We start from the raw sequence: 23,659 nt of genomic DNA on the forward strand, positions 1-23,659 counted from the left end.
TTGAACATCATCAAACGTAATAACAACCTTTTCGTAGCCAGTCTCTAGGCAACAAACAACTTAACTAAGCTAACGTTAGCAAGACAGTCATTTAATTAGGAGAAGTACAGCATTGTCATCAACTAGCTATTGCTGTTAAGTCAATCAATGAATGATGCATAAATTAACTAGCTAGCATTGTGGTCAACATTGCTAGCTAGTTATCTCTATATAGCACAGCGAGAAACACCGTCCTCATGCCCAGATAGCTACTGTTAGATAGCGAGCTGGCTATCTATTTATCTAGTTAGCCGACAATATTGTTACCCTACTTACCAGGCCACTGCGCTTCCAACTCGTAACATAATGCTATTACCAACAACGGGTAAATGAAAATGTGTTATAAATTCGCGCTCACGTACAATTCAAATCATTTTTACAGAGGGTACACATTGGTTAATAACTTGCTAACTAAAAAGGACACAGCATGAAATCGGAATGACATGTCTGCTTGCTGGAAACGAGTCCAACCTCCAAATCAGCACTGACAAAACTGTCTATGGTGCTTCAAGTTCCTACACGGTCCTCAGTCACGTCAATAGTAATGTTCTCTAATTTGTCAACATATAGCTAAATCAAATGGATAAATGATGATTGAAAAAATATATAGTAAGAATTTCCACACTGTAGCCTAATCAGACTAAAAATACAATGTTGTCTTAATTGTTCTACCATGGACGCTGTAGACCTCACAAAACTGTGTAATTAACCCACTCAAATGTTTTAGGGCATAACAAACTGCACACATCCACTACTACTCATTATCTGTGGTGTGGATGGTCTAATAATGCACCATGTCAAAATGAACTATTCAACGTTGTACAATTATGATGAGTCATTGCTGCTTTGCTCTCTACACTCCTGCTTCTCGCTGTTTAGTATCTATGTATAGTCACTTTACCCCTACCTACATGTACAAATTACCTCGACTAACCTATACCGCCGCACATTGACTCGGTACTCCCTGTATATAGCCTCATTATTATTATTATTTTTTTTTTGTAAATATTTTCTTAACTATATTTTCTTAAACTGCATTGTTGGTTAATAAGGGTTTGTAAGCATTTCACCTTAAGGGTTTGTAAAAGTAAGCATTTCACCTGGCGCATGTGACAAATATAATTTGATTTGATTCGTCTGATTTTTACAATGATCTGTTGAACACAAAATAAGCTAAATAAAAAAAAGTGTGCTTTTACCATTAAATAATAATAATAATAATAATGCCCCCAACATGTGGATAACATGGGAGAATCTCAATTGCCATCTCCTCGCAGCCGCTCAACTCACCTCCTTATCAAAACCCATTGGAGAAGAAGGTCAGAGGGGCGGGACCTCTGGCTTTTTCCTCCAATGTGTTTTGAGAAGGAGGCGAGGAGAGAGGACACGAGGTCAACTAATTGAGATGTACCCATAGTCTCACCATCGGGCTGAGGAAGAGGGGGAGCAATGATGTACAGTATATACTAGATTGCTGATGTTATGTGTTGGCCAATGAGAGGCTCTGATGCCACCATCTACCATATTGGTACTGCTGAGAAGGAGCATTCCTGTATCAGAATAAATTAAATTCAACATTACTTCAGTTTAATGTTTCATGAATAAAGTGGTGGAACTACCATGAGCCTGTGTTGTTACTGTGTCAGACTGGGTAACACCTCATTAGAAACATCACATTGACATTTAACCCGTTGGCCATTTTTGATTAAATACAAATATGGATATACCCAACCAGAAGTATCTTTAACATTACCGACTGATACTTTCTATGACATCACTGACACACAGCCCACAGAAGTCGCACCAACATAATTTTATTATTGACTCAATGTATGAATGTGGGAGCCAGTAGACCAAATGTAAAATACAGGAGAGCTGTTTCAAAGTGTAAACACTTCATCAAAATGCATTCTGCTTCATTGTGACAATAATGCTTGTACGAACTCAAACCCATGCGCAGAGGTAGGGGTAAATCCAGAACATTTACTTAGAGTCTAAATTGAAACAAGGCAACAGCACAAGACCCCACTAACAAAACATGAGACAATAGCAACGATACAGGCCAACTGAGGAACCTAAATAACCAGGCAAACATGTGAACAGAGAACATAATTAAACACAGGTGAAACCAATAAGAAATAATCAGGGTAACCTGGAAAACAAGGTAAGGGAGCCCTCCAGGGATAACTGAAGGAAACAACACTCAAATTAAACAGAATCTGTGACACTTCATAATATTACTGAACCTCTCAATTCTTTTGTGATGCCTATTACCATTACTGCGGGATGATGCATGTATAATGACACAAGAAAGGAAATACAATTAATGTATACACTCCTTGTATTGACAAAATAATTTCTCAACATTTATGAACAAGAGCAAGTGACTTAACACTGAGACCCAACATTGCAAAAATGCATTTCCTAAATTGTACCCCGTACAGGTCCTAAAAATGAATAAAAAACACTATATAATGCATCTCCTTAGACCCACATGCATCTCTTAGTAGTATTTGTTGTGTGTCAGTATGATTATTGTGGCTTCAGTAGCCTCAAACATTGGAAATCTGTCCACTCTGTCAAGGCTCAGGCGAAGACCTAGAATCATACAGTTTTGAAGTAAACAAAAGTTAATTACAAAACAGGGGGGCAGTCAAACGACAGGTCAATGGCATGCAGAGGTCAGTAATCCAGAGCAGAGTGCGAAAGGTACAGAACAGCAGACAGGCTCAGGGCAGGCAGAATGGTCAAAAACCAGGAACTAGAGAATGACAGGAAAACCATTGGTAGACTTGACGAGACAAAAACTGGCAACAGACAAACAGAGAACTAGGGTATAAATACACTGGGGATAATGGGGAAGATGGGCAACACCTGGAGGGGGGTGTAGACAATTACAAAGATGGGGGAAAGACATACTAACATTTGCAGTGGTCAAATGTTTTTGATCCATTTTGATGTGATTTTAAAATAATTTCTCAGTTTTCTTACCACACATTTTTTTCTACTATTGAAGCCCAATGTTGAATTTTGCAGCGTTTCCAGAATATTGTTCTACAAATGATAATCAGAGGCCTATTGCACGTATTTCTGAAGGGTAATAACATGTTTTCATCTCACAGGGTTAAGCTTTTGTTTTACAGCAACAAATAATCTTCAAAGTATGTGAAAGAAAGTGAATAATTATGATTTTCTAAAAAAAAACATAACAAAAAAATGGTCCCGCTTTAAATGACATGCAGCTTATAAAGGCTTCATAACCACTACACAACTATGTCACAAATCATCTATAACCATATATAATGCTTTATATAGGGTTCATTAATGTGACATAACTGTGTGACATAACTCCCCGTGTCAAATTTGACATAACCCACTATGTCAAATAATACATAAACCTGCACTTAATAAGTGATGACATAAGCGCCACTTAATAAAGGCCTTATATATCATATTAAATTGAGGCTTCACAAAGCATTCATAACCCTGCCATACACCTTGGTAGAGCATTGCAACGCCAGGATAGTGGGTTCGATTCCCGGGAGCAGCCATACATAAAAATGTATTCACGCATGACTGTAAGTCGCTAAAAAGTGTTTGCTAAATTGTGTATAATATATTAATTTAAAACATTTCTAGGATGGCCCAACCTCTTTCCCTCTCAAGTGCATAGTCATTGGACCTGAGCCAAACTGGTATGGGCAATCTGTTGAAATCACACTGGATGTATTAGACTTTAGAATTGCATTAGGGGACAATTACCTCTGGATTGTGGATTAATGACATGGGGTATCAGTCTACTCAGTGACACCCAGAAAACATTAGTGTTGTAGCTCTTATTGCGGGACTCTGAAACAACTGTGAATGGAGCCACATTTATTGTCAACCTACTATGTGTATTGAACCCTATGAATTTAAACATTCCTTGTTTCCACTTGTATAGGGTGAGTCCGAATCCAACCTCGAGTGACCTGCTCCTCGTAGAGTCTTTAGCAGAGGATGCTACTGTAGGGTCTGCTGGACAAGATGCCAGACGGTTTGCAGACCCAGAACCGCTCAAAATGCTTAGGTTTACACTCCTAAATTGTGGTTTAATCCACATCTCTTTTTCCTAAATACTAAGGCAAACAACGCTGCTGATTTGCATTTCACATGGGGTTTCTTTTGATTATGGTGCTGATAAGGATCATTATGGGTGTGTTAGGGTTGCGTCAATTCGTCGAATTGTTAGGGTTGCGTCAATTCGAATCTGGTATCAGGATAAGTATGACACTGAGTCACCGATTGTATGCTATGTATTTTTTATTAGCTAAGCAATAAGTGGTAAATGCAATTTTCGTATATACGGGCTCTCTGTCCCACCTCGCAGGGCAAACAGAGAACTGACAGGATGTATGTAAACAGTTCTTCTTATACTGTGATAGACATAGTTCCAACCCGTCTGTTGGCCTATCACAGCAGAGGCTGAGCGTAGTTTAGACTTTGCTCAGCCTATCGCAGGCACTCAGAATAGTCCTAATCTCTTGGCGCTTCTTGGAGTCCACCCTCTGTCGATGTATAGATGTATAGATTCTCACTGTTCTGGTGCCATACCCTAGTTACTACTCAGTTCCCGTTATCTGTTATTGTGTTATTCAGTGTTTTCTAATTCAATCAAACCTTGTGATGAGCCTCCCCTCCCTGTACCTGATTAATCACAACTTTGTAAGATACAGCAAGTCACAGCATGTGCTCAATATTGTCACATACAAACACAAGGACAAAGCATCTGCTGGGCTGTTATCTACAGTTTTGCAACAGGCAGCAGTCTCAGCATGTTGCACGGTCCTTCACACACACACACACACACACACACACACACACACACACACACACACACACACACACACACACACACACACACACACACACACACACACACACACACACACACACACACACACACACACACACACACACACACACACACACACACACACAACTGCTGTTCAATCAATTCAATCTTATGTGATATAGTAGTGGGTTATAGAGCATAGACGTAAATCCTCACAGTTCACACATTGGAGTTGCTGGCCATACTCTTGGCTGCAGAGTGGTTGGAGGTGAGGCCTCACAGGGTAGTCTGACTCCTGTGCAACACTGATGAGCTTAAATTAATTTGTGTCTCGGAGCAGACAATATATATAAGAACAGTGTTTAAAAACAAATGGCAAGTTTTGTGGGAAAAGGTGGAGGCAAGGAGGTTCTCAGGTAGGAAAGTGTCATTAGGCTGAGACTGGGACACACAAAGCTCAACAGCAAATTGAAATTGGAAGGAAAACATCCAACCGGGAGGTGTGATCAATGTGGAGACAGTGGAACATATTTCAGAGGCAGCAATATGGGAGGGAAAGGCAGAGTCTGTTATTAGAATTAAGTAATGGTGTTGAAGAGCCAAGCTTAAGTGAACTGCTGAGAAAATCTTCCAGGGATGTAGTTTTTAATTATGTAATTCGTTTCCTTAGGGAGATGAGAATAATGGCTATGATTTTTTATTTTTTTTAAACCTTCCTCGTCTTTGGTCCACACTCCAGTCCAGTTGTTGATGGTAATGCACCTTAAAGTTAGTTACCAACCGCCATATAAAATCCATAGAAGAACCCACGCTATCACGCTGTTGTGGTAAGATGAACAATGGCGTTTGAAGCAGGGTGCTGTCCTTTAAAACATGGAATGAATAGTTTTGGTGCTGGGTTGGATGAGAGGCATGAATACAAAACATTATTTTGGGCATCGGGAGGTTTTCCTTTAACTGTGAACAAAAACAGGAGGTTTTATGTTATTTTGTTCACACTTTGCATTGTATTCTCCCGCCAAACTGAACAACAGGACAGGAACACTGGATGCACAACATCACGCTCTGGCAGGACATGGCAAGTCGTTTTTTCAGTTTGAAGAAATCACATAGATACATTTGACAAAAAAAATGCACAAACGTTTGCTGTCGATCTGTCATGTCGCAGGCATAAGGTTGTGTTAAAAGTTTGTAGATCACAGATCTGTTTCTGTAGTTGAGTAATAAAAAAATTGACCGTACAATCAATCTCGCGCCAAAATCCTCGGAAGAGAGAAGGCTAGCGAGACCCTAGTTTCGCGGGCTGAGGCTAAGCTCCGCTCACAGTTTTGATTGACAGGAATTACAGCCCACCAGAGAGAAATTCAAAATGGTAATAGCCAATAAGCGGAAAGAAGGCGGCGACATTGACTGGTTGAGTCGTATTGGAGTCGTATTGATTGAGTCCTCTAAAAACAGTCTACAGAAGAGTTGTGCGTTTGATCCAGAAGTAGTATAGGATTACGTTTTTCACGGTTTAATAAACGTCATAATTATTTGCATTTGTAAGAAAAGAAAAGAAGAAAAACAGGTAACGTAATGTTTCTTCTTTGGTCAAGTTTACATTATTTTTTTGGGGAAAGTTGCCTAGCTAACTTGGTACAGTGATTGCCTCATTCCAACCAGTTAACTTTTGATAAGTGAATTATTCATATTATAATTTCACTCGACAGTTTGCATGGTAACTCACAAGCTAGGTGTACGTGTGTTTTCAATGTAAAGATAATCTTTCATTTGGTTAGCTAAATTGTAGCAACTACAACGTATTAGTTGATGTTGTAGCTAACGTTAACTAGCTAGCTAGGCTAATGTAACGTGGTATGTTGTCAATGTCGATTAACGTTACTATCAGTCTACTATTTGTTACTATGGTGGCTGATAACGTTACAACATTTCAATGGCTAATCCCATTTACATTCGCTGTTAACCAACGTTAGTATGACTTCTTAGCTAGTTAGTTCTAATTTACTAAGATGCTTAACGTTAGCTAGTGCAAAAAAAATGTTTGTTTACGACGGCTGAATATGACCGAACTTGTTTATTTAATGTTAGTTAGCGTTAACGTTACTTGTCCACCAGCCGAGAAAACGAAACAGCGCGCTTTTTTAAATCATAGCTAGCTAATTATTACATTAAATTACCTTATTTAAAATGTTTTTTTTTAGTAGTTCAATTAAAATAGCTAGCTGCTTGTCAATTGTTTCCCAATATTGTTTGATTCGTTTGTGTAGCAAGCTAACCAGCCAACAATAGTAAGTCTAAGTAACTGGTCAAGTATAGTAACAGTAGTCGTTACTGCCACAACAATGTGTAACTCATCCCAGCTGACCCGATAGAACCAGCCTCCTCTCAGCTGAACACAAAGCTTCGCTAGCTAATGTAAAATAAAGCGAATTATATTTATTTCATATTGTCTACCATAGCAATTCTGTTCAAGTTTTGAGCCGGTCAAATATGTGCGCTTGGAACATTGTCAGGAAGCGAAGCCACGTTGTTTGATACAAGCGCTGCCTTCGCGCCAGGATGAGGTCGCAATAGCTGCATTTAAAAGGGTAGGAGTGGCTTACTCACCCAGTTTCCCGCACTGTTAAAATCAGCATGGCATGTTGGTTGAATACTCCCCCAGTCATTGAATGGGATTTGGGGAAGTATTTATTCAAATAAATAAATGATGAATGATTGATCCACTTGATCAATAGATGGCACAGTAATACTCAAAGGAAATTGGGAGAAAAACATTGAATGGTGCTGCTTTTGAAGCTCAGATGATGCAATGCTGCCATTAACTCCCAGTTTGGCTCCCCTTTGCACAGGGCAGCTGCAATGTGGATTCAAGTGCGCACCATGGATGGCAAGGAGACCCATCGGATCGACTCCCTGTCCAAACTTACCAAGGTGGACGAGCTGCGCCTCAAGATCTTGGAACTCTTCAAGGTTGACCCAGAGAGGCAGAGGCTTTTCTACCGGGGAAAGCAGGTGGGGCAGATGGATAGTTTCCTGTTTAATTCCGTTACAACCGTGTTGCTGGGGTCCTTAGTAATCATGTCTGAATTAATATGTTCTGTTTCTGGTCCCAGATGGAGGACGGCCACACAATCTTTGATTACAACGTGGGTTTGAACGACATAGTGCAGCTGCTTGTTAGACAGGCCGCGCCCCCTGCTGCTGTCCTCAAAAGCAAGGACAAAGAGGCCGAGCTGTCCGACTCTGACTCTGGCTGTAGCTCTGCGCAGAGTGAGTCAGACAAGAGCTCCACCCACGGGGAGGCTGAGGTGCAGGCAGCTGGCACCTCCACCCAAACCGACTTGCCAGACCTGGTCGACCCCGGCTTTGGCTGTTACAAGGTAAACACAGGGCGGATCTCTAAAAGCCCTAGTATTTGCTGTACTGGTATCACTTGATGGGGTGAAATTATGCTTTTAACTTAAAATCAAAAATGGCATTTGCGTTAATATTTTGGAGTTATTGAATTGGTGTGGAATATAATAGCTAGTCTTAATTTGAAGTTTGCAAAACATAAGTTTCAAAAGTAGTTAATTCAGCAGTGTCAATATCAACTTTGTGTAATTTCCCCCCCAGATTAACGAGTTTGTTGATGCCAGAGACTTGAACATGGGTGCCTGGTTTGAGGCCCAAATTGTGAACGTTACAAAGACATCTGGAGAGGAGGGCTCTGACACGAAACCCAGCGAAGAGGAAGTTATTCACTACCATGTCAAATATGAAGAGTGAGCATTTTATCAAGTATTTTATATTTAAAGATCAGATGGATAGGTCATGCCTCACTGTTGAATGTTAACCTCCGCAAACATGTGTTCATGTGGAACTTATTCCCGTTTAGTAAAGAGGTGGACCAATGGGGAAATTGATTGGCCATGTCCCAATTATCTCTCCTTCCTCCCAAAAGGTGCACTTGTTCACTTCCCTTTACTGATTTTTAAAGGAAATGACTGGTATAAGAAATTTTGTGATACTCTCACTAGCCCAGGTCTCCACCCATCTAATGCTTTTAGATTTTGTGTGAAGTAGTGAACGAGTGCACACTTCACAGGGCTCGACATTAACTCTTGTCTGGGACATTTAAAAAAAAAAATATTTGTTGGATGACAATATAGATTTAAGTAGTACAAATGGACGGACAAGTACATTTAACATTTTTTAAAACAAGTTAATCATTGCACAATATCAAACAATTACTTATCAGAATTGGATCAGAGCCAACATTGGAATAATATTCAAATCTGTTTTTCATGTAGGCCTACATGTATACGATTTACAAATCTGTGCTTGATAATTTGTACACTACCATGCCACATTGTTTTGCCTGCCAGTGTGTAAAAACCAGAGGAACATTTGAAATTAACGATTTGTATTATTCCAATGTGCCCCCAGCAGTCAAGTCCCTCAGAATTCAAACACTACTTTGAGCTGCTTCTGTTCTATCAGATATGTCAATCAGCTAACAAAAGCCCCATTATGTAGGAAGCACCTGCCGTGTGCATCTGAGCTGAATACTGACACTGCCTCTGTGTGGTCTCTCTAGCTACCCAGAGAATGGTGTGGTGCTGCTGCATTCCAAGGATGTGCGCCCGCGTGCTCGCACTGTCTACCAGTGGCACCAGCTAGAGGTGGGCATGGTGGTCATGGTCAACTTCAACCCCGACGAACCCAAGGAGCGCGGCTACTGGTACGATGCCCAGATCCAGAGGAAGAGGGAGACACGCACCCTGCACGAGATCTACACCAAAATACTGCTCGGGTAATAATTGGTCCTGTTCGTCTCTGCTTTAATAAACAAAAAGAGAGTACATTGTCTCTCATTGCATAATTGATTACTTGTTTTATATTATCTACACGGTATATATTGCACTTTTGTATTATGTTGATGTCATAGTTTTCCATTGGCCATGTATAGCATTTTGTTTGCACAGTAGTACCGTGGCGGGTATCCGAAGAGCTTGTGTTTTATTTCAGGGATGCCGGTGACTCTCTGAATGACTGTAGGATCATGTTCTTGACTGAAATTTACAAAATCGAGGAGCCTGGAGCATTGGATGGATCTGGAGTTGGATCTGACAGTCCATTGAAAAGTAAGTTGGAGCTGTTTAGCTGGATTTCATCGGCTGTATTCACTAGAAAGCAAACGGAACAAAACTATATATTTTTTAAATTTAACTAGGCAAATAAATATTTACAGTGACGGCCTAGGAACAGTGGGTTAACTGCCTTGTTCAGGGGCAGAAGGACAGATTTTTATCTTGTCCGCTCGGGGATTCGATCTAGCAACCTTTCGGTTACTGGCCAAACGCGCTAACCACTAGGCTTCCTTCCGCCCCCTTAAGGGACCTACCTGGATTTGTCCAGTAACTTGTTTGTTTTGTTACTGTGCCAAATGTTTTGCACCAGAATCTGACTAATGTATACACCCCTGATGAGCTTTTGAGGCGACTGAAACCACATGCGCAGTAGGATAGTTATTATTTGTCACATGTGCCGAATACAACCAGTGTAGACATTACTGTGAAATGCTTATTATCAATTGTCCTGAACGGTGCAGGGGTCTAAGGCACTGCATCTCACTGCAGGAGGCATCACTACAGACCGTGGTTCAATTCCAGGCTGTATCACAACCGTCCGTGATTGGGAGTCCCATAGGGCGGTGCACAATTGGCTCAGCGTTGTCTTTGTCAATAAGAACTTGTTCATAACTGACTTGCCTAGTTAAATACAATAATTCAGTTCAAGAGTTATATTTATAAAATAAAAGTGACATAACGAGGCTATATACAGGGGGGTACTGATACCGAGTCAATGTGTGGTGGTATAGGTTAGTTGAGGTAATTTTGTACATGTAGGTATGGGTTATAACCTTGAGTAGTAGCAGTGTACAAAATCAAAGGGGGAGTGTCAATGTAAATAGACCGGGTGGCCATTTGATTAAATATTCAGCAGTCTTGTGGCTTGGGGGTAGAAGCTGTTAAGGAGCCTTTTGGTCCTAGACTTGGCGTTCCATTTACATTTAAGTCATTTAGCAGACGCTCTTATCCAGAGCGACTTACAAATTGGTGCATTCACCTTATGACATCCAGTGGAACAGCCACTTTACAATAGTGCATCTGAATCTTTTAAGGGGGGTGAGAAGGATTACTTATCCTATCCTAGGTATTCCTTAAAGAGGTGGGGTTTCAGGTGTCTCCAGAAGGTGGTGATTGACTCCGCTGTCCTGGCGTCGTGGGGAGTTTGTTCCACCATTGGGGGCCAGAGCAGCGAACAGTTTTGACTGGGCTGAGCGGGAACTGTACTTCCTCAGTGGTAGGGAGGCGAGCAGGCCAGAGGTGGATGAACGCAGTGCCCTTGTTTGGGTGTAGGGCCTGATCAGAGCCTGGAGGTACTGAGGTGCCGTTCCCCTCACAGCTCCGTAGGCAAGCACCATGGTCTTGTAGCGGATGCGAGCTTCAACTGGAAGCCAGTGGAGAGAGCGGAGGAGCGGGGTGACGTGAGAGAACTTGGGAAGGTTGAACACCAGACGGGCTGCGGCGTTCTGGATGAGTTGTAGGGGTTTAATGGCACAGGCAGGGAGCCCAGCCAACAGCGAGTTGCAGTAATCCAGACGGGAGATGACAAGTGCCTGGATTAGGACCTGCGCCGCTTCCTGTGTGAGGCAGGGTCGTACTCTGCGGATGTTGTAGAGCATGAACCTACAGGAACGGGCCACCGCCTTGATGTTAGTTGAGAACGACAGGGTGTTGTCCAGGATCACGCCAAGGTTCTTAGCGCTCTGGGAGGAGGACACAATGGAGTTGTCAACCGTGATGGCGAGATCATGGAACGGGCAGTCCTTCCCCGGGAGGAAGAGCAGCTCCGTCTTGCCGAGGTTCAGCTTGAGGTGGTGATCCGTCATCCACACTGATATGTCTGCCAGACATGCAGAGATGCGATTCGCCACCTGGTCATCAGAAGGGGGAAAGGAGAAGATTAATTGTGTGTCGTCTGCATAGCAATGATAGGAGAGACCATGTGAGGTTATGACAGAGCCAAGTGACTTGGTGTATAGCGAGAATAGGAGAGGGCCTAGAACGAGCCCTGGGGGACACCAGTGGTGAGAGCGCGTGGTGAGGAGGCAGATTCTCGCCACGCCACCTGGTAGGAGCGACCTGTCAGGTAGGACGCAATCCAAGCGTGGGCCGCGCCGGAGATGCCCAACTCGGAGAGGGTGGACAGTATCGAAGGCAGCCGATAGGTCTAGAAGGATGAAAGCAGAGGAGAGAGAGTTAGCTTTAGCAGAGCGGAGCGCCTCCGTGATACAGAGAAGAGCAGTCTCAGTTGAATGACTAGTCTTGAAACCTGACTGATTTGGATCAAGAAGGTCATTCTGAGAGAGATAGCGGGAGAGCTGGCCAAGGACGGCACGTTCAAGAGTTTTGGAGAGAAAAGAAAGAAGGGATACTGGTCTGTAGTTGTTGACATCGGAGGGATCGAGTGTAGGTTTTTTCAGAAGGGGTGCAACTCTCGCTCTCTTGAAGACGGAAGGGACGTAGCCAGCGGTCAGGGATGAGTTGATGAGCGAGGTGAGGTAAGGGAGAAGGTCTCCGGAAATGGTCTGGAGAAGAGAGGAGGGGATAGGGTCAAGCGGGCAGGTTGTTGGGCGGCCGGCCGTCACAAGACGCGAGATTTCATCTGGAGAGAGAGGGGAGAAAGAGGTCAGAGCATAGGGTAGGGCAGTGTGAGCAGAACCAGCGGTGTCGTTTGACTTAGCAAACGAGGATCGGATGTCGTCGACCTTCTTTTCAAAATGGTTGACGAAGTCATCTGCAGAGAGGGAGGAGGGGGAGGAGGATTCAGGAGGGAGGAGGATTCAGGAGGGAGGAGGATTCAGGAGGGAGGAGAAGGTGGCAAAGAGCTTCCTAGGGTTAGAGGCAGATGCTTGGAATTTAGAGTGGTCCTTCTGTAGCACAGTTGGTAGAGCATGGCGCTTGTAACGCCAGGGTAGTGGGTTCGATTCCCGGGACCACCCATATTATAGAAAGTGGCTTTAGCAGCAGAGACAGAGGAGGAAAATGTAGAGAGGAGGGAGTGAAAGGATGCCAGGTCCGCAGGGAGGCGAGTTTTCCTCCATTTCCGCTCGGCTGCCCGGAGCCCTGTTCTGTGAGCTCGGTACCACTTGCTGTGTGGTAGCAGAGAAAACATTCTGACTTGGGTGACTGGAGTCTTTGAAAAAAATTTGGGCCTTCCTCTGACACCCCCTAGTATATAGGTCCAGTGATGAACTGGGCTGTACGCACTACCCCCTGTAGTGCCTTACACCATGCCCAAACCGGATGTGTTGCGAACATTGGAAAATAAATTTACACACGTTTTCAATCATTGCACCCATACTGCTCGCGCGCTCCAACGAGCATCTGCGTTGCCAGGCACTAAAATGGGATGTTGATTCTATTTGTGACATAGGAGAGGCAGGACTTGAAGCGCGTTCTATCTTCTCATTGGTTTTTAGGAACACGTGCCCACGTGGGTGATTGAAAGATTAACTGACGTCTGTTGTGGTAATGCACCTTATTATGAAAGTTAGTTGCCATATAAAGTCCAAAGAAAAAGTCTGGAAGGAGGAGAGATGACTAGAAACTATTCGGTTGACCGTTTTACGTGTGGATTAAGTATCGGAGTAGAGGACCTGGTGTTACGGTTGGATGCCGAGCAGTTGCCGTACCAGGCGGTGATGCAACTGGTCAGGATGCTCTCAGTGGTGCAGCTGTAGATCTTTTTGAGAATCTGGAGACCCATGCCAAATCTTTTCAGTCTCCTGGGGGGAAAAGGTGATGTCGGCTCTCCTTTTCCTGTTGTCCACGATCTTCTACTTTGTCTTGCTCACATTGAGGGAGAGGTTGTTGTCCTGGCACCACACGGCCAGGTCTCTGACCTCCTCCCTGTAGGCTGTCTCGTCGTTGTCTGTGATCAGGCTCACTGTTGTCGTCAGCAAACTTAATGATGGTGTTGGAATTGTTTGGCAATGCAGTCGTGGGTGAACAGGGAGTACAGGAGGGGATTAAATACACGCCCCTGTGTTGAGGATCAGCATGGCAAGTGTGTTGCTGCGTACCCTTACCACCTGGGGGAGGCCTGTCAGGAAGTTCAGGATCCAGTTGCAGAGGGAGGTTTTTAGTCCCAGGATCAATGAATAGTGAATGAGTCAATGAACAGCATTCTCGCATAGGTATTCCATTTGTCCAGGTGGGAAAGGAAGATTGTGTTATCTGTTGGGGTGGTATGTGGATCTCTGGTTTCTGTAATGATGGTGTTGTGAGCCATGACCAGCCTTTCAAAGCACTTCATGGCTACTGACGTGAGTGCTACGGGGCGCTAGTCAATTAGGCAGGTCAACTTCACAGGGACTATGGTGGTCTGCTTGAAACATGTTGGTATTAGACTCGGACAGGGAGAGGTTGAAAATGTCAGCGAAGATGCTTGCCAGTTAGTCCACGCATGCTTTGAGAACACGTCCTGGTAATGCATCTGGCCCTGTGGCTTTGTCAATGTTGACCCGTTTAAAAGTCTTACTCACATTGGCTACCGAGAGCGTTATCACACAGTTGTCCGGAACAGCTGGTGCTCTCATGTATGCTTCAGTGTTGCTTGCCTCAAACAAGCATAAAAGGCATTTAGCTCGTCTGGTAGGCTCGTGTCAATGGGCAGCTCGTGGCTGGGTTTCCCTTTGTAATCTGTAATAGTTTGCAAGCCTTGCCACATCCAACAAGCGTCAGAGCCAGTGTAGGGGGATTCAATCTTAGTCCTGTATTGACACTTTGCCTGTTTGATGGTTCATCTAGTTCCGGATTAGTGTCCCGCTCCTTGAAAGCGGTGGCTCTAACCTTTTAGCTCGGTGCGGATGTTCCCTGTAATCCATGGCTTCTGGTTGGAATATGTACATACGGTCACTGGGGACGACGTCGTCGACGTACTCATTGATGAAGCCGGTGACTGAGGTGGCATCCAAAGCCATTGGATGAATCCCGTAACATATTCCAGTATGTGCTAGCAAAACGTTCCTAAAGTGTAGCATCCGCATCAGCTGACCGCTTCCGTATTGAGCGAGTCACTGGTAGTTCCTGCTTTAATTATTGCTTTTAAGCACAAATCGGGAGGATAGAATTATGCTCCGATTTGCCAAATGGAGGGTGATGGAGAGCTTTGTATGCGTCTGTGTTTGGAGTAAAGGTGGTCTAGGATTTTCTTTTCCCTGGTTGCACATGTGACATGCGGGTAGCAATGAGGTAAAAAGGATTTGAAGTTTGCCTGCATTAAAGTCCCCGGCCACTGGGAGCACCACGTCTGGGTGGTAATTTATTTTTGTTTGCTTGTGGCCTTATACAGCTTGTTGAGTGCAGTCTTAGTGCCAGCATCCGTTTGTAAATTGAAGTATCAACACATTTTATAGACTGGTGTAAATAATTGACCTGCACTCAATACACAGATGCAGTGATAGCGCAGTATTTTCTATTTTTGTCACAAATGGCCTACGTGTTTAGTCTGCTCTCGTGTAGGGTCCGTGCATTTATCAGCCTGATTTTCATGAAGGATTAGGATACATGTAAATCACATGCAGAGTTGCAAATGTTCTGCAGGCTGAAATTAGGCTATAGTTCAATGTTGGATGCAGATACATACACATACTATTGTTACCATAGAGACTGGGATTCATCTTGACATGCTTCGCGATCCAGCACGAGATTCATTTTTAGTTATGATGGCTGCACAAATCAATTCTTCATTAAAAAAAAAAATGTACAAAGTGCTGACTGGGCATATTTAGTTTGCTTGTGTAGATTCATCCAAAACACTGGTTGTAAAATGGAATTTCCAGGCAAATGAAAAAGGGGAGCATTTGATAATGTCAATCAAAGATGAACCCAGTTTAATACTAGAATTTAGGGAAATGCCTTCAATAGCATAGAAAATATCTCACTGGCCTCTTAGAGACGGGGCCCTTTTAGTCTAATACAGACCCTGTTCCTGGAGAGCTACAGTCCTGTAGGTTTTCACTCCAACCATTATCAAGCCTACCTGATTTCTAATAATTACCCTGTTTATAAGCTGAATCATGTTAGTTACAACCTATAGGAGGGTAACTCCAGGAACAGGGTTGGTGAGCCCTGGTCTAATCAGACGGTATCAAATGTTCTCTAAACATCAGCCTGAGAGGCTTGTACGAAGTCAAAACAATACTGTGACTTTGCAAGCTGTTACAGAATCACGTTGTTCATAATGTCATCAATACTATAACATTCAGTGTGTCCTTGTGCCATCAGTAACTGACGTCAATCACTATCAGATGATATGAGAACAACCCATAACATTCAGTATCAAGTCTAGTGACCATCAACCCCAACACACATCACTGTCACAAACAGAAGACTGGAAATCTTGTGTGTTGCAGAAAGGGGAAGCGTGTGGATATGCTAAGCATTGTGAATTATTCTTAATTAAATATTAACTTTATTCATCTTAAATATTCCAAGTACACACACACACACACACATCTCCTACTGAAGGGTTTACAGTACTCATCTTAACGTTTACAAGTCAACGGGCTGACAGTCTTCGCTCCTGTTTTTACTCCAGGGTCAAATGGACCCGAGTGCAAACACTGCAAAGATGACCTCAAAAAGAACTGCCGCTGGTGCAACTGCCACGTTTGTGGTGTGAAGCAGGACCCTGACAAGCAGCTGCTGTGTGACGAGTGTGACATGGCCTTCCACATCTACTGCCTTAACCCCCCACTGACCAGCCTCCCCGATGATGATGACTGGTAAGTATACTACAGTACTTATGTCTGTGCTGGCAGTCTGTCTGGCCAGTGCCCCCTTCTAGAGCTGCTTATGTGACTGTCTTAGTCATGCCATTGATTCAGATGGCACTTGAAGCATGTTTCTAAATGGAGTTTGGTGTGATTTCAGGCTGTTTATTTGGCAAATTTGAATTGAGTATTAATCATTAGTTTCTTTCTACTGTGAGCTGTACTGTCCAAATTACTTGGAAGAAAAAAAGTCTCTGCACAGAGAACACCCACAGGTGCTGGTGTTGCTCCCCCTTGTCTCCATATCTGTGCTACAGTGAAGTGTGGTCTGTTACCTCTGCATTGGGGGAGTTGTCTTCTCTCCGACATGTATTCAGCAGACCAGAACAACATTCCCCATGCCCATATTAACACTACACGAGCCATGCAGTGGCTTTATACTGCATCATTTATTTTTGATGTCCTATTCCCTGCTTGCTCTAACCTCTGTATTTATCTAGGTATTGTCCCGAGTGCCGCAACGATGCCAGTGAAGTGGTCCTCGCAGGAGAGAAACTCAAAGACAGCAAGAAGAAATCCAAGATGGCGTCCGCTAGCTCAACCAGCCAGAGAGACTGGGGAAAAGTAAGCACATTGAGGAATGTTGATGGGTGGATCTACCTCTTAGTGAAATAGCAGAGGTCTCAGGACCCATCATTACACATCATACACCCAGTTACCCGTCTGAACTTTTTGTTGTTAGTTTAGTAAACTATGTATACCCAAGTGTTTTTACACGACCTCTTCTCCTATCAGGGCATGGCTTGTGTCGGCCGCAGCAAGCAGTGCACCATCGTGCCCTCAAACCACTACGGCCCAGTCCCTGGGGTCCCCGTTGGAAGTATTTGGAAGTTCAGGGTCCAGGTGAGTCACTTCTGTTTGCAACAGGCTGAAAAGGAAAGTCGTAACTGTCAAAGGGAGTCTTGTGGGTTTGATTGAATGAACCCCTTAGGGTTTGTTGTGATGGCTATCGGTCCTGGTAGGTTGTTCTCTGACATTAAACACTGTGTACAGGTGAGTGAGTCTGGTTGCCACAGGCCACATGTAGCTGGGATCCATGGGAGGAGCAACGATGGATCTTACTCCCTAGTGCTGGCAGGGGGTTATGAAGACGACCAGGTACATAGGCGCTCTCCCATATTTTTCCTTTACTACATGTGCCCATAATGTACATAGTTAAAAAAGTAAATGGAAGATTAAGTGACTAGATGTAATGGATTGTTGTGAACACCTTAAGCATTAGAAGTCACTGTGCAAATTCTGGTTTTCAATTGGTTCCCAGGATAATGGCAACGAGTTCACCTACACCGGCTCAGGAGGACGAGACCTGTCTGGCAACAAGAGGACAGCCGAACAGTCGTGTGATCAGAAGCTCACCAATATGAACAGGTAAGTCTCTGCACAGAAAACACCCACTGGTGCTGGTATACCTCCCCTGGTCTCCATATCTGTGCTACGGTGAAGTGTTGTATGTTTCCTCTTCTCCTACATGTATTCATCAGACCAGCACAACTTTCCCCATGCCACTATTAACACTCCGTATGTGATCGTGGTTTGAATGAGGTTGGAATGAGTGGAAGCCTGGGCTTTGCATGTCTTTGCCTCGAGCTTTAGGTTGACTGTTTTTAACAATCATGACCTGTTCTAACAATTCACCTTTTATTGTATTCAGTATAATTCAAAATGATTCAAGTAGGACATCTTATTTGCTGTTTAAACGGTCTTTAGTGTATTTTGAGTGGGTTTTGACATGGATTATTCACTGCCATCCACAATTTGATTATCATTTGAATGACCCAATCCTCATTTGCCTGTATGGCCCAGAGCTCTGGCTCTGAACTGCAACGCGTCGGTGAACGAGAAGGACGGGGCCGAGGCCAAAGACTGGAAGGCAGGCAAGCCGGTCAGGGTGGTGCGCAGCTCCAAGGGCCGCAAGCATAGCAAGTTCAGCCCTGAAGACGGCAACAGATACGACGGCATCTACAAGGTGGGAATGCCCATGTGTGAAATGAGGATGTTGAATCTGAAATGAATTTCAAAATGAAAATACTGTGTATTGTTACACCCGTGGCAATTCACAAGCCTGCATCCTTTGTCTTGTCCTGTGGTTCCATGTTGACTGAACAAATTCACTCATCTCTTCCAGGTGGTGAAATACTGGCCAGAGAAGGGCAAGTCCGGCTTCCTGGTCTGGAGGTACCTGCTCAAACGAAACGACGACGAGCCAGCGCCATGGACCAGGGATGGCAAGGAACGCATCAAGAAACTGGGACTCACAATGCAGGTAGACGCACGGATTATCCTGTTAACTGCAGCTTGGGCCACTATGCCTTTCTATAACTCGTTTTGATGAGTCTTCATCCTTTTGATATTTTGTAGTATCCTGAGGGCTATCTGGAGGCCCAGACTGCCAAGGAGAAGGAGAAGGAAAACAAGGAGAAGGAAAATGAGGTGACTGAAACACCCACCAAAGGAAAGCGGAAGAGAAAGTCTCAGTCTACTGGTGGGTACTTTATCAAAAGTAGCTGCAGAATTAGCTATAGCCACACAAAATAACCTGGTAGCATTCAAAGTTGCAACAGAATACAGGTGCAAATGGTTAATGAACACTTCTCACTTTTACAATCACGAGTGGTATTGACCCTGGAGTAAGTTCTAAATGGGTGTCCATCTCTTTCTCCCAACCTTCTGTATCCATATGCTACCTCTCCTAACCTCTTCTGTAGCTGAAGAGAAGTTGTCACCAACCAAGGGAACTCCCAAGAAGATGAAAGTTGAGGCTTATAAACTGACCAAAGAACAGAAGGCTTGGGTCAAGGGTGACGAGTCGAACAGGAAGCTGTGGGGTGAAGCCATGGAGTCTCTGGCCCTTGGCCCGGTACGTCAGATTTCACACCATTGGGATTAATTTATTTACCCTTATCCAGATAAAATATCATCCTTTCTCAATGAGACTAATGCAAAGCCAATGACTCTTGATATGACCATCTGAAGCTTTAAAACCAGGCAAGCATTGATGTTAATGCTTTATCTTTTGATTGTCTTCATCACTGGTGGTGTACTGAGCATTGTCTTTATGCTATGTCCATTGAAGGGCTGATAGAAAGCATTAGAATGTGTAACATGACTTGGTTTTGCAGCTTCTGCTTTTCCATGTCATTCTCACCATGGGTTTGAATACTAGGTACTTGACAGTTTACTTTTGCTTTCCCAGAAATTCCTGAACAAAGTTGAAGAAGTCTTCTCATGTATATGCTGCCAGGAAGTGGTCTTTCAACCTATCACCACTGAGTGCCAACACAATGTCTGCAGGGTAAGTTGATCTTCTTTGCTAGCCTTGACATTTTGCCTTTCTGTCCATTTTGAGAGCAAGAAAAGTAGACAAAAGATTGAAAGTTGCACTTTTCCTTTTTATAGGAATGCCTTCAGCGGTCTTTCAAGGCAGAGGTGTACTCATGCCCGGCATGTAGGCACGATCTGGGGAAAAACAACCCAATGACTGTCAACAATCCCCTCCAAGCCATTCTCAACCAGTTCTTCCCAGGATACAGCAGTGGACGGTGATAACTTGTTCCACATGCTTGACCAGCATGGAGACAACATGAACTATGAGGGAAGTTAAGCATTTCAGTAAAGACAAATAATAACTTTTCCTAATATATTTTACAAATGTAACACTGTCTGTTTGGCGAAATGCCACCCCCTCTTCTCTGGTCCTATGTCATTAACTGTAGTTGATGTAATTAAACTGCCTTGATCAAATGTATCTGTAACATTAATGTTCTTCTGTTAACAATGCATTTTAACTTGAACTGCCAAAATGAATACACAAGTCTAATTCCTTCAAGCACATGTGTTTTTTTGTTGTTAGAGCAGATAGACATGTTAATCAATTGCATACACTTTTATTTAGGAAACACTCCCTTATTGAATGTATTTTATATTCTAAGTTTGATGTCCAATAGAACTGGCCTGAACTCATGTTTTTCTTAAGTGAAGCACAACTGAAATCTGTTAGCGACCCCATTTAAACAATTTTATTTTAAGTGGTTGTATGGATTTGATATTGCAACCCCCCTCGCCCCCAAGTTATTTTTTAAAATGTTTATAGAAATGACTTGTCATGGTGGCTGTGAGGGTCATTTCAGTGACAAATGTACTCGTTGTTTTGTGTGTACTCTTTTTTTTTTTTTTTTTTTACAAGTTTTTTTTTACATTTATTTTCCCATGTGTAATCTGATGGAGTTAGTGAACATTTGATTTCAATTTGAGGGGAATCTATACCTTTCACTAATCTACAATTATTGACTTTTGTTCCAATTTATTGTCATAATTATCGCTTTTTAATTGTCAAATGTACGTCACCTTAATCCTTTAACTGCTGTCGAAGCACACTGTTTCTGAACAAGCCCAACGATGTCATGTGTAACCTTTACTGTTGTGCACAATTCCTGTTTAGGTGTCCCACAAAATGCTTTTGATTCAAGGCAGGGCTATAGAACACTTAAAACACCTAGTTCTGTTAAACTTTTCTCTGGTGGTTCAACAGGAAATATTTAAGACTCAGAATTGAAATTTTGCTCAGTTTTATGTTTCTGCTTGTTCTTTTCCAATATTGCAAAATGAATGCCAGTGGCTGCAGATGTTAGTAATACCTCAAATTTACAATTTGCATAAACTGGAAATGTATATTTTCTAAAATTGTATATTTTTAGAATTGTTTTTTTGATATGTAGTATTAGAAGTTACTTGCTTGCACATGTTTTTACCAAGTGCAGAATTTTCCAATAAACCTTTTTATAAAATAAAAATGCACATTTGAAATGTTTTTCGCTAACAAAGGATGTAATGGTGCCTTTTTTGTCCTCGGTGTCAGTTTTATGACCAGTCTTGTAAGAATAAAATGTGCAGATATTTATATATGTCCATTTTAGAACTGCATTTGAAACACTACTAAATCGACTCCAGCCACCCTAGTCATAGACTGTTCTCTCATCTACTGCACGGCAAGCTTCTAAACAGGTTGTACCCCCAAGCCATAGAACTCCTGACTGTCTAATCAAACGACTACCCAGACTATTTGCACTGTCCCCCGTTTTTACACGGCTGCTACTCTTAGCTATGTACATATTGCCTCAACTAACCGGTGCCACCACACATTGGAAATCATATTTAATATACGGCCTCATGTAAAAATGTTTGGAGGAAGCATTGCCTGAAATCCATGTTATTGGTTTTGGTTATAAGAACATTTACACGTATTTCTTTGTTGCAAAGTATACTACACTGTTTCTAAGAACATGGGCACATTTGGATCAACCGAACATTCCTTAAAATAAAAAAACAGTTCCGAGGACTTCTGTAGTACAAGTTCCCATTTTGGTTGTTTCCACTAGTTACCACAGATACAAAGTCAGTTTGCTTTCGTAAAAATATGAAAACTATTTGCTTGTTGGTTTTCTATTTTAAGCGTTAGCCATATGGTTAGCATTGTGTTCAAGTTTAGGGTTAAGATTAGGTTTGAAATCCGATATTAGGAAAATAGATTGTAGAAAGAGGCGGGGTTTATGACTTTGTGGCTGGGGTAACTAGTGACGACCCATCTTGGAACCATTTTCGTTTTGATATCGTAAAATGACGCTTCCTGGAGGTTAACCCTTTTCACAACCGGAAAATGTGCTGCCCAGTTCGTTCTGCCTTATTGGTTCATATAGCAATCTATCAACGAGGTCATCCAAACAAATCCACAGAACGCATCCAGTGAACGCCTACAAACCTAATCTGGCCAATCACTGATCTGAAACGTCGTGAAGGAGGCGTGAGGCCTAGTTCTCCTGTATGCAACCAGCTAGCTAAAGCTCTAAAAGATAATCGATCGTGTGTGGATTTTATAAAACGTGAAACATCGATTGAGTAAAACAAAGAAAAGGAACATATTTTGCTGCAGGAGGTAATGTTGAATGATTTGCTTATTTTTGGGGGGCTAAAATGCACCTAGATACGTGTTATTTCCGATGTGATCTAAACAGTTGTAGCTAGCTAGTTAGCCAGCGACGGTGCCTGTTTTGTTGACTTGTATGGATGGAATGGGGGAAGGCAGCCTGCGAGCGGAGGACTGGCTGTCAAAACTCCCAAAACGGCCATTCTCGACAGTTGAAATTGGTGTTCGCTTACAACTATTATTAACTGGCTACGTTAACTACATAACATTTCGTGATGTTTCTAGGCGCGGGTAACTTAACTAGTTATAATTACATACATCGGACACCCATATAGCTGACATAAGTGACACTAACGTTACACAGTCGTTTTTTGATCGATCCATAGCATGCACTATTTTCCTAGCTTAGTAGCTACTGTTAATTCTGAATATCGAGTTTGCTTGCTAGCTGCCTGTGTCACGACGGTCAACATACGCTTGCAGGCGAACAATTAACTTACTGTAACTAGTTTAGCTGCGAAACACTTCGTTACCTAAGTTACTTGTTCGTTTGAGGTTTGGAAAAATTACGCAGCAGGTTAGGATACTGAGGTTAAGGTTGGGGAAATGGTTAGCGAAAATGCTGTCCTAACCTGCGCCGAAAATCACTTTGTGCTTGCTAACATTACCTTGAAATACTTGCTAGAAATGCTACAAATACTTTGAGCGTTATTCCTGTGAGTTTACAGTTGAGTAATTTGTCAAACACTTATCCAGAGTGATTTACAGTAGTGAGTGCATACATTTTCCTATTTGTTGGTACTGGTCCCAGTGGGAATCGAACCCACCAACATTACCTTGAAATACTTGCTAGCTAACGTATGCTACAAATACCTTGAGCGTTATTCCATGGAGGTTACAGTTGAGTAATTTAGCAGACACTCTTATCCAGAGTGATTTACAGTAGTGAGTGCATACATTTTCCTATTTGTTGATA

General features: G+C 42.8%; 3 protein-coding genes across 5 annotated transcripts in view; 2 read left to right on the forward strand and 1 right to left on the reverse strand.

Annotated features, from left to right (window-relative positions):
- The window catches only part of LOC118372741 (dynamin-like 120 kDa protein, mitochondrial), a 95,027-nt gene extending 94,474 nt beyond the window's left edge, over positions 1–553 (reverse strand). For both annotated transcript variants that reach the window (XM_052475327.1, XM_052475326.1), the window contains exon 1: positions 316–553. In XM_052475327.1, coding sequence (XP_052331287.1) covers positions 316–344 — 29 coding nt within the window. In that variant the 5' untranslated portion in view covers positions 345–553. The remainder of the gene's footprint in view (positions 1–315) is intronic.
- Positions 554–6,277: 5,724 nt separating this feature from the next.
- On the forward strand, positions 6,278–21,585 carry LOC118372739 (E3 ubiquitin-protein ligase UHRF1-like). The gene is made up of 17 exons (XM_035758724.2): positions 6,278–6,443; positions 7,726–7,888; positions 7,990–8,256; positions 8,492–8,640; positions 9,456–9,671; positions 9,887–10,002; positions 16,529–16,715; positions 17,204–17,327; positions 17,499–17,606; positions 17,757–17,861; positions 18,025–18,131; positions 18,567–18,729; positions 18,889–19,026; positions 19,122–19,245; positions 19,469–19,620; positions 19,957–20,055; positions 20,160–21,585. The coding sequence occupies exons 2-17, from the start codon at positions 7,736–7,738 to the stop codon at positions 20,304–20,306; spliced, it is 2,355 nt and encodes a 784-aa protein (XP_035614617.1). The 5' UTR covers positions 6,278–6,443; positions 7,726–7,735; the 3' UTR covers positions 20,307–21,585.
- Positions 21,586–22,523: 938 nt separating this feature from the next.
- The window catches only part of LOC118372740 (lysine-specific demethylase 4B-like), a 121,292-nt gene continuing 120,156 nt past the window's right edge, over positions 22,524–23,659 (forward strand). For both annotated transcript variants that reach the window (XM_052475330.1, XM_052475329.1), the window contains exon 1: positions 22,524–22,692. The gene's annotated coding sequence lies outside the window, so the exon portion shown is untranslated. The remainder of the gene's footprint in view (positions 22,693–23,659) is intronic.

Source organism: Oncorhynchus keta, chromosome 22 (genome assembly GCF_023373465.1).
Source record: "Oncorhynchus keta strain PuntledgeMale-10-30-2019 chromosome 22, Oket_V2, whole genome shotgun sequence".
NCBI classification, from domain to species: domain Eukaryota; kingdom Metazoa; phylum Chordata; class Actinopteri; order Salmoniformes; family Salmonidae; genus Oncorhynchus; species Oncorhynchus keta.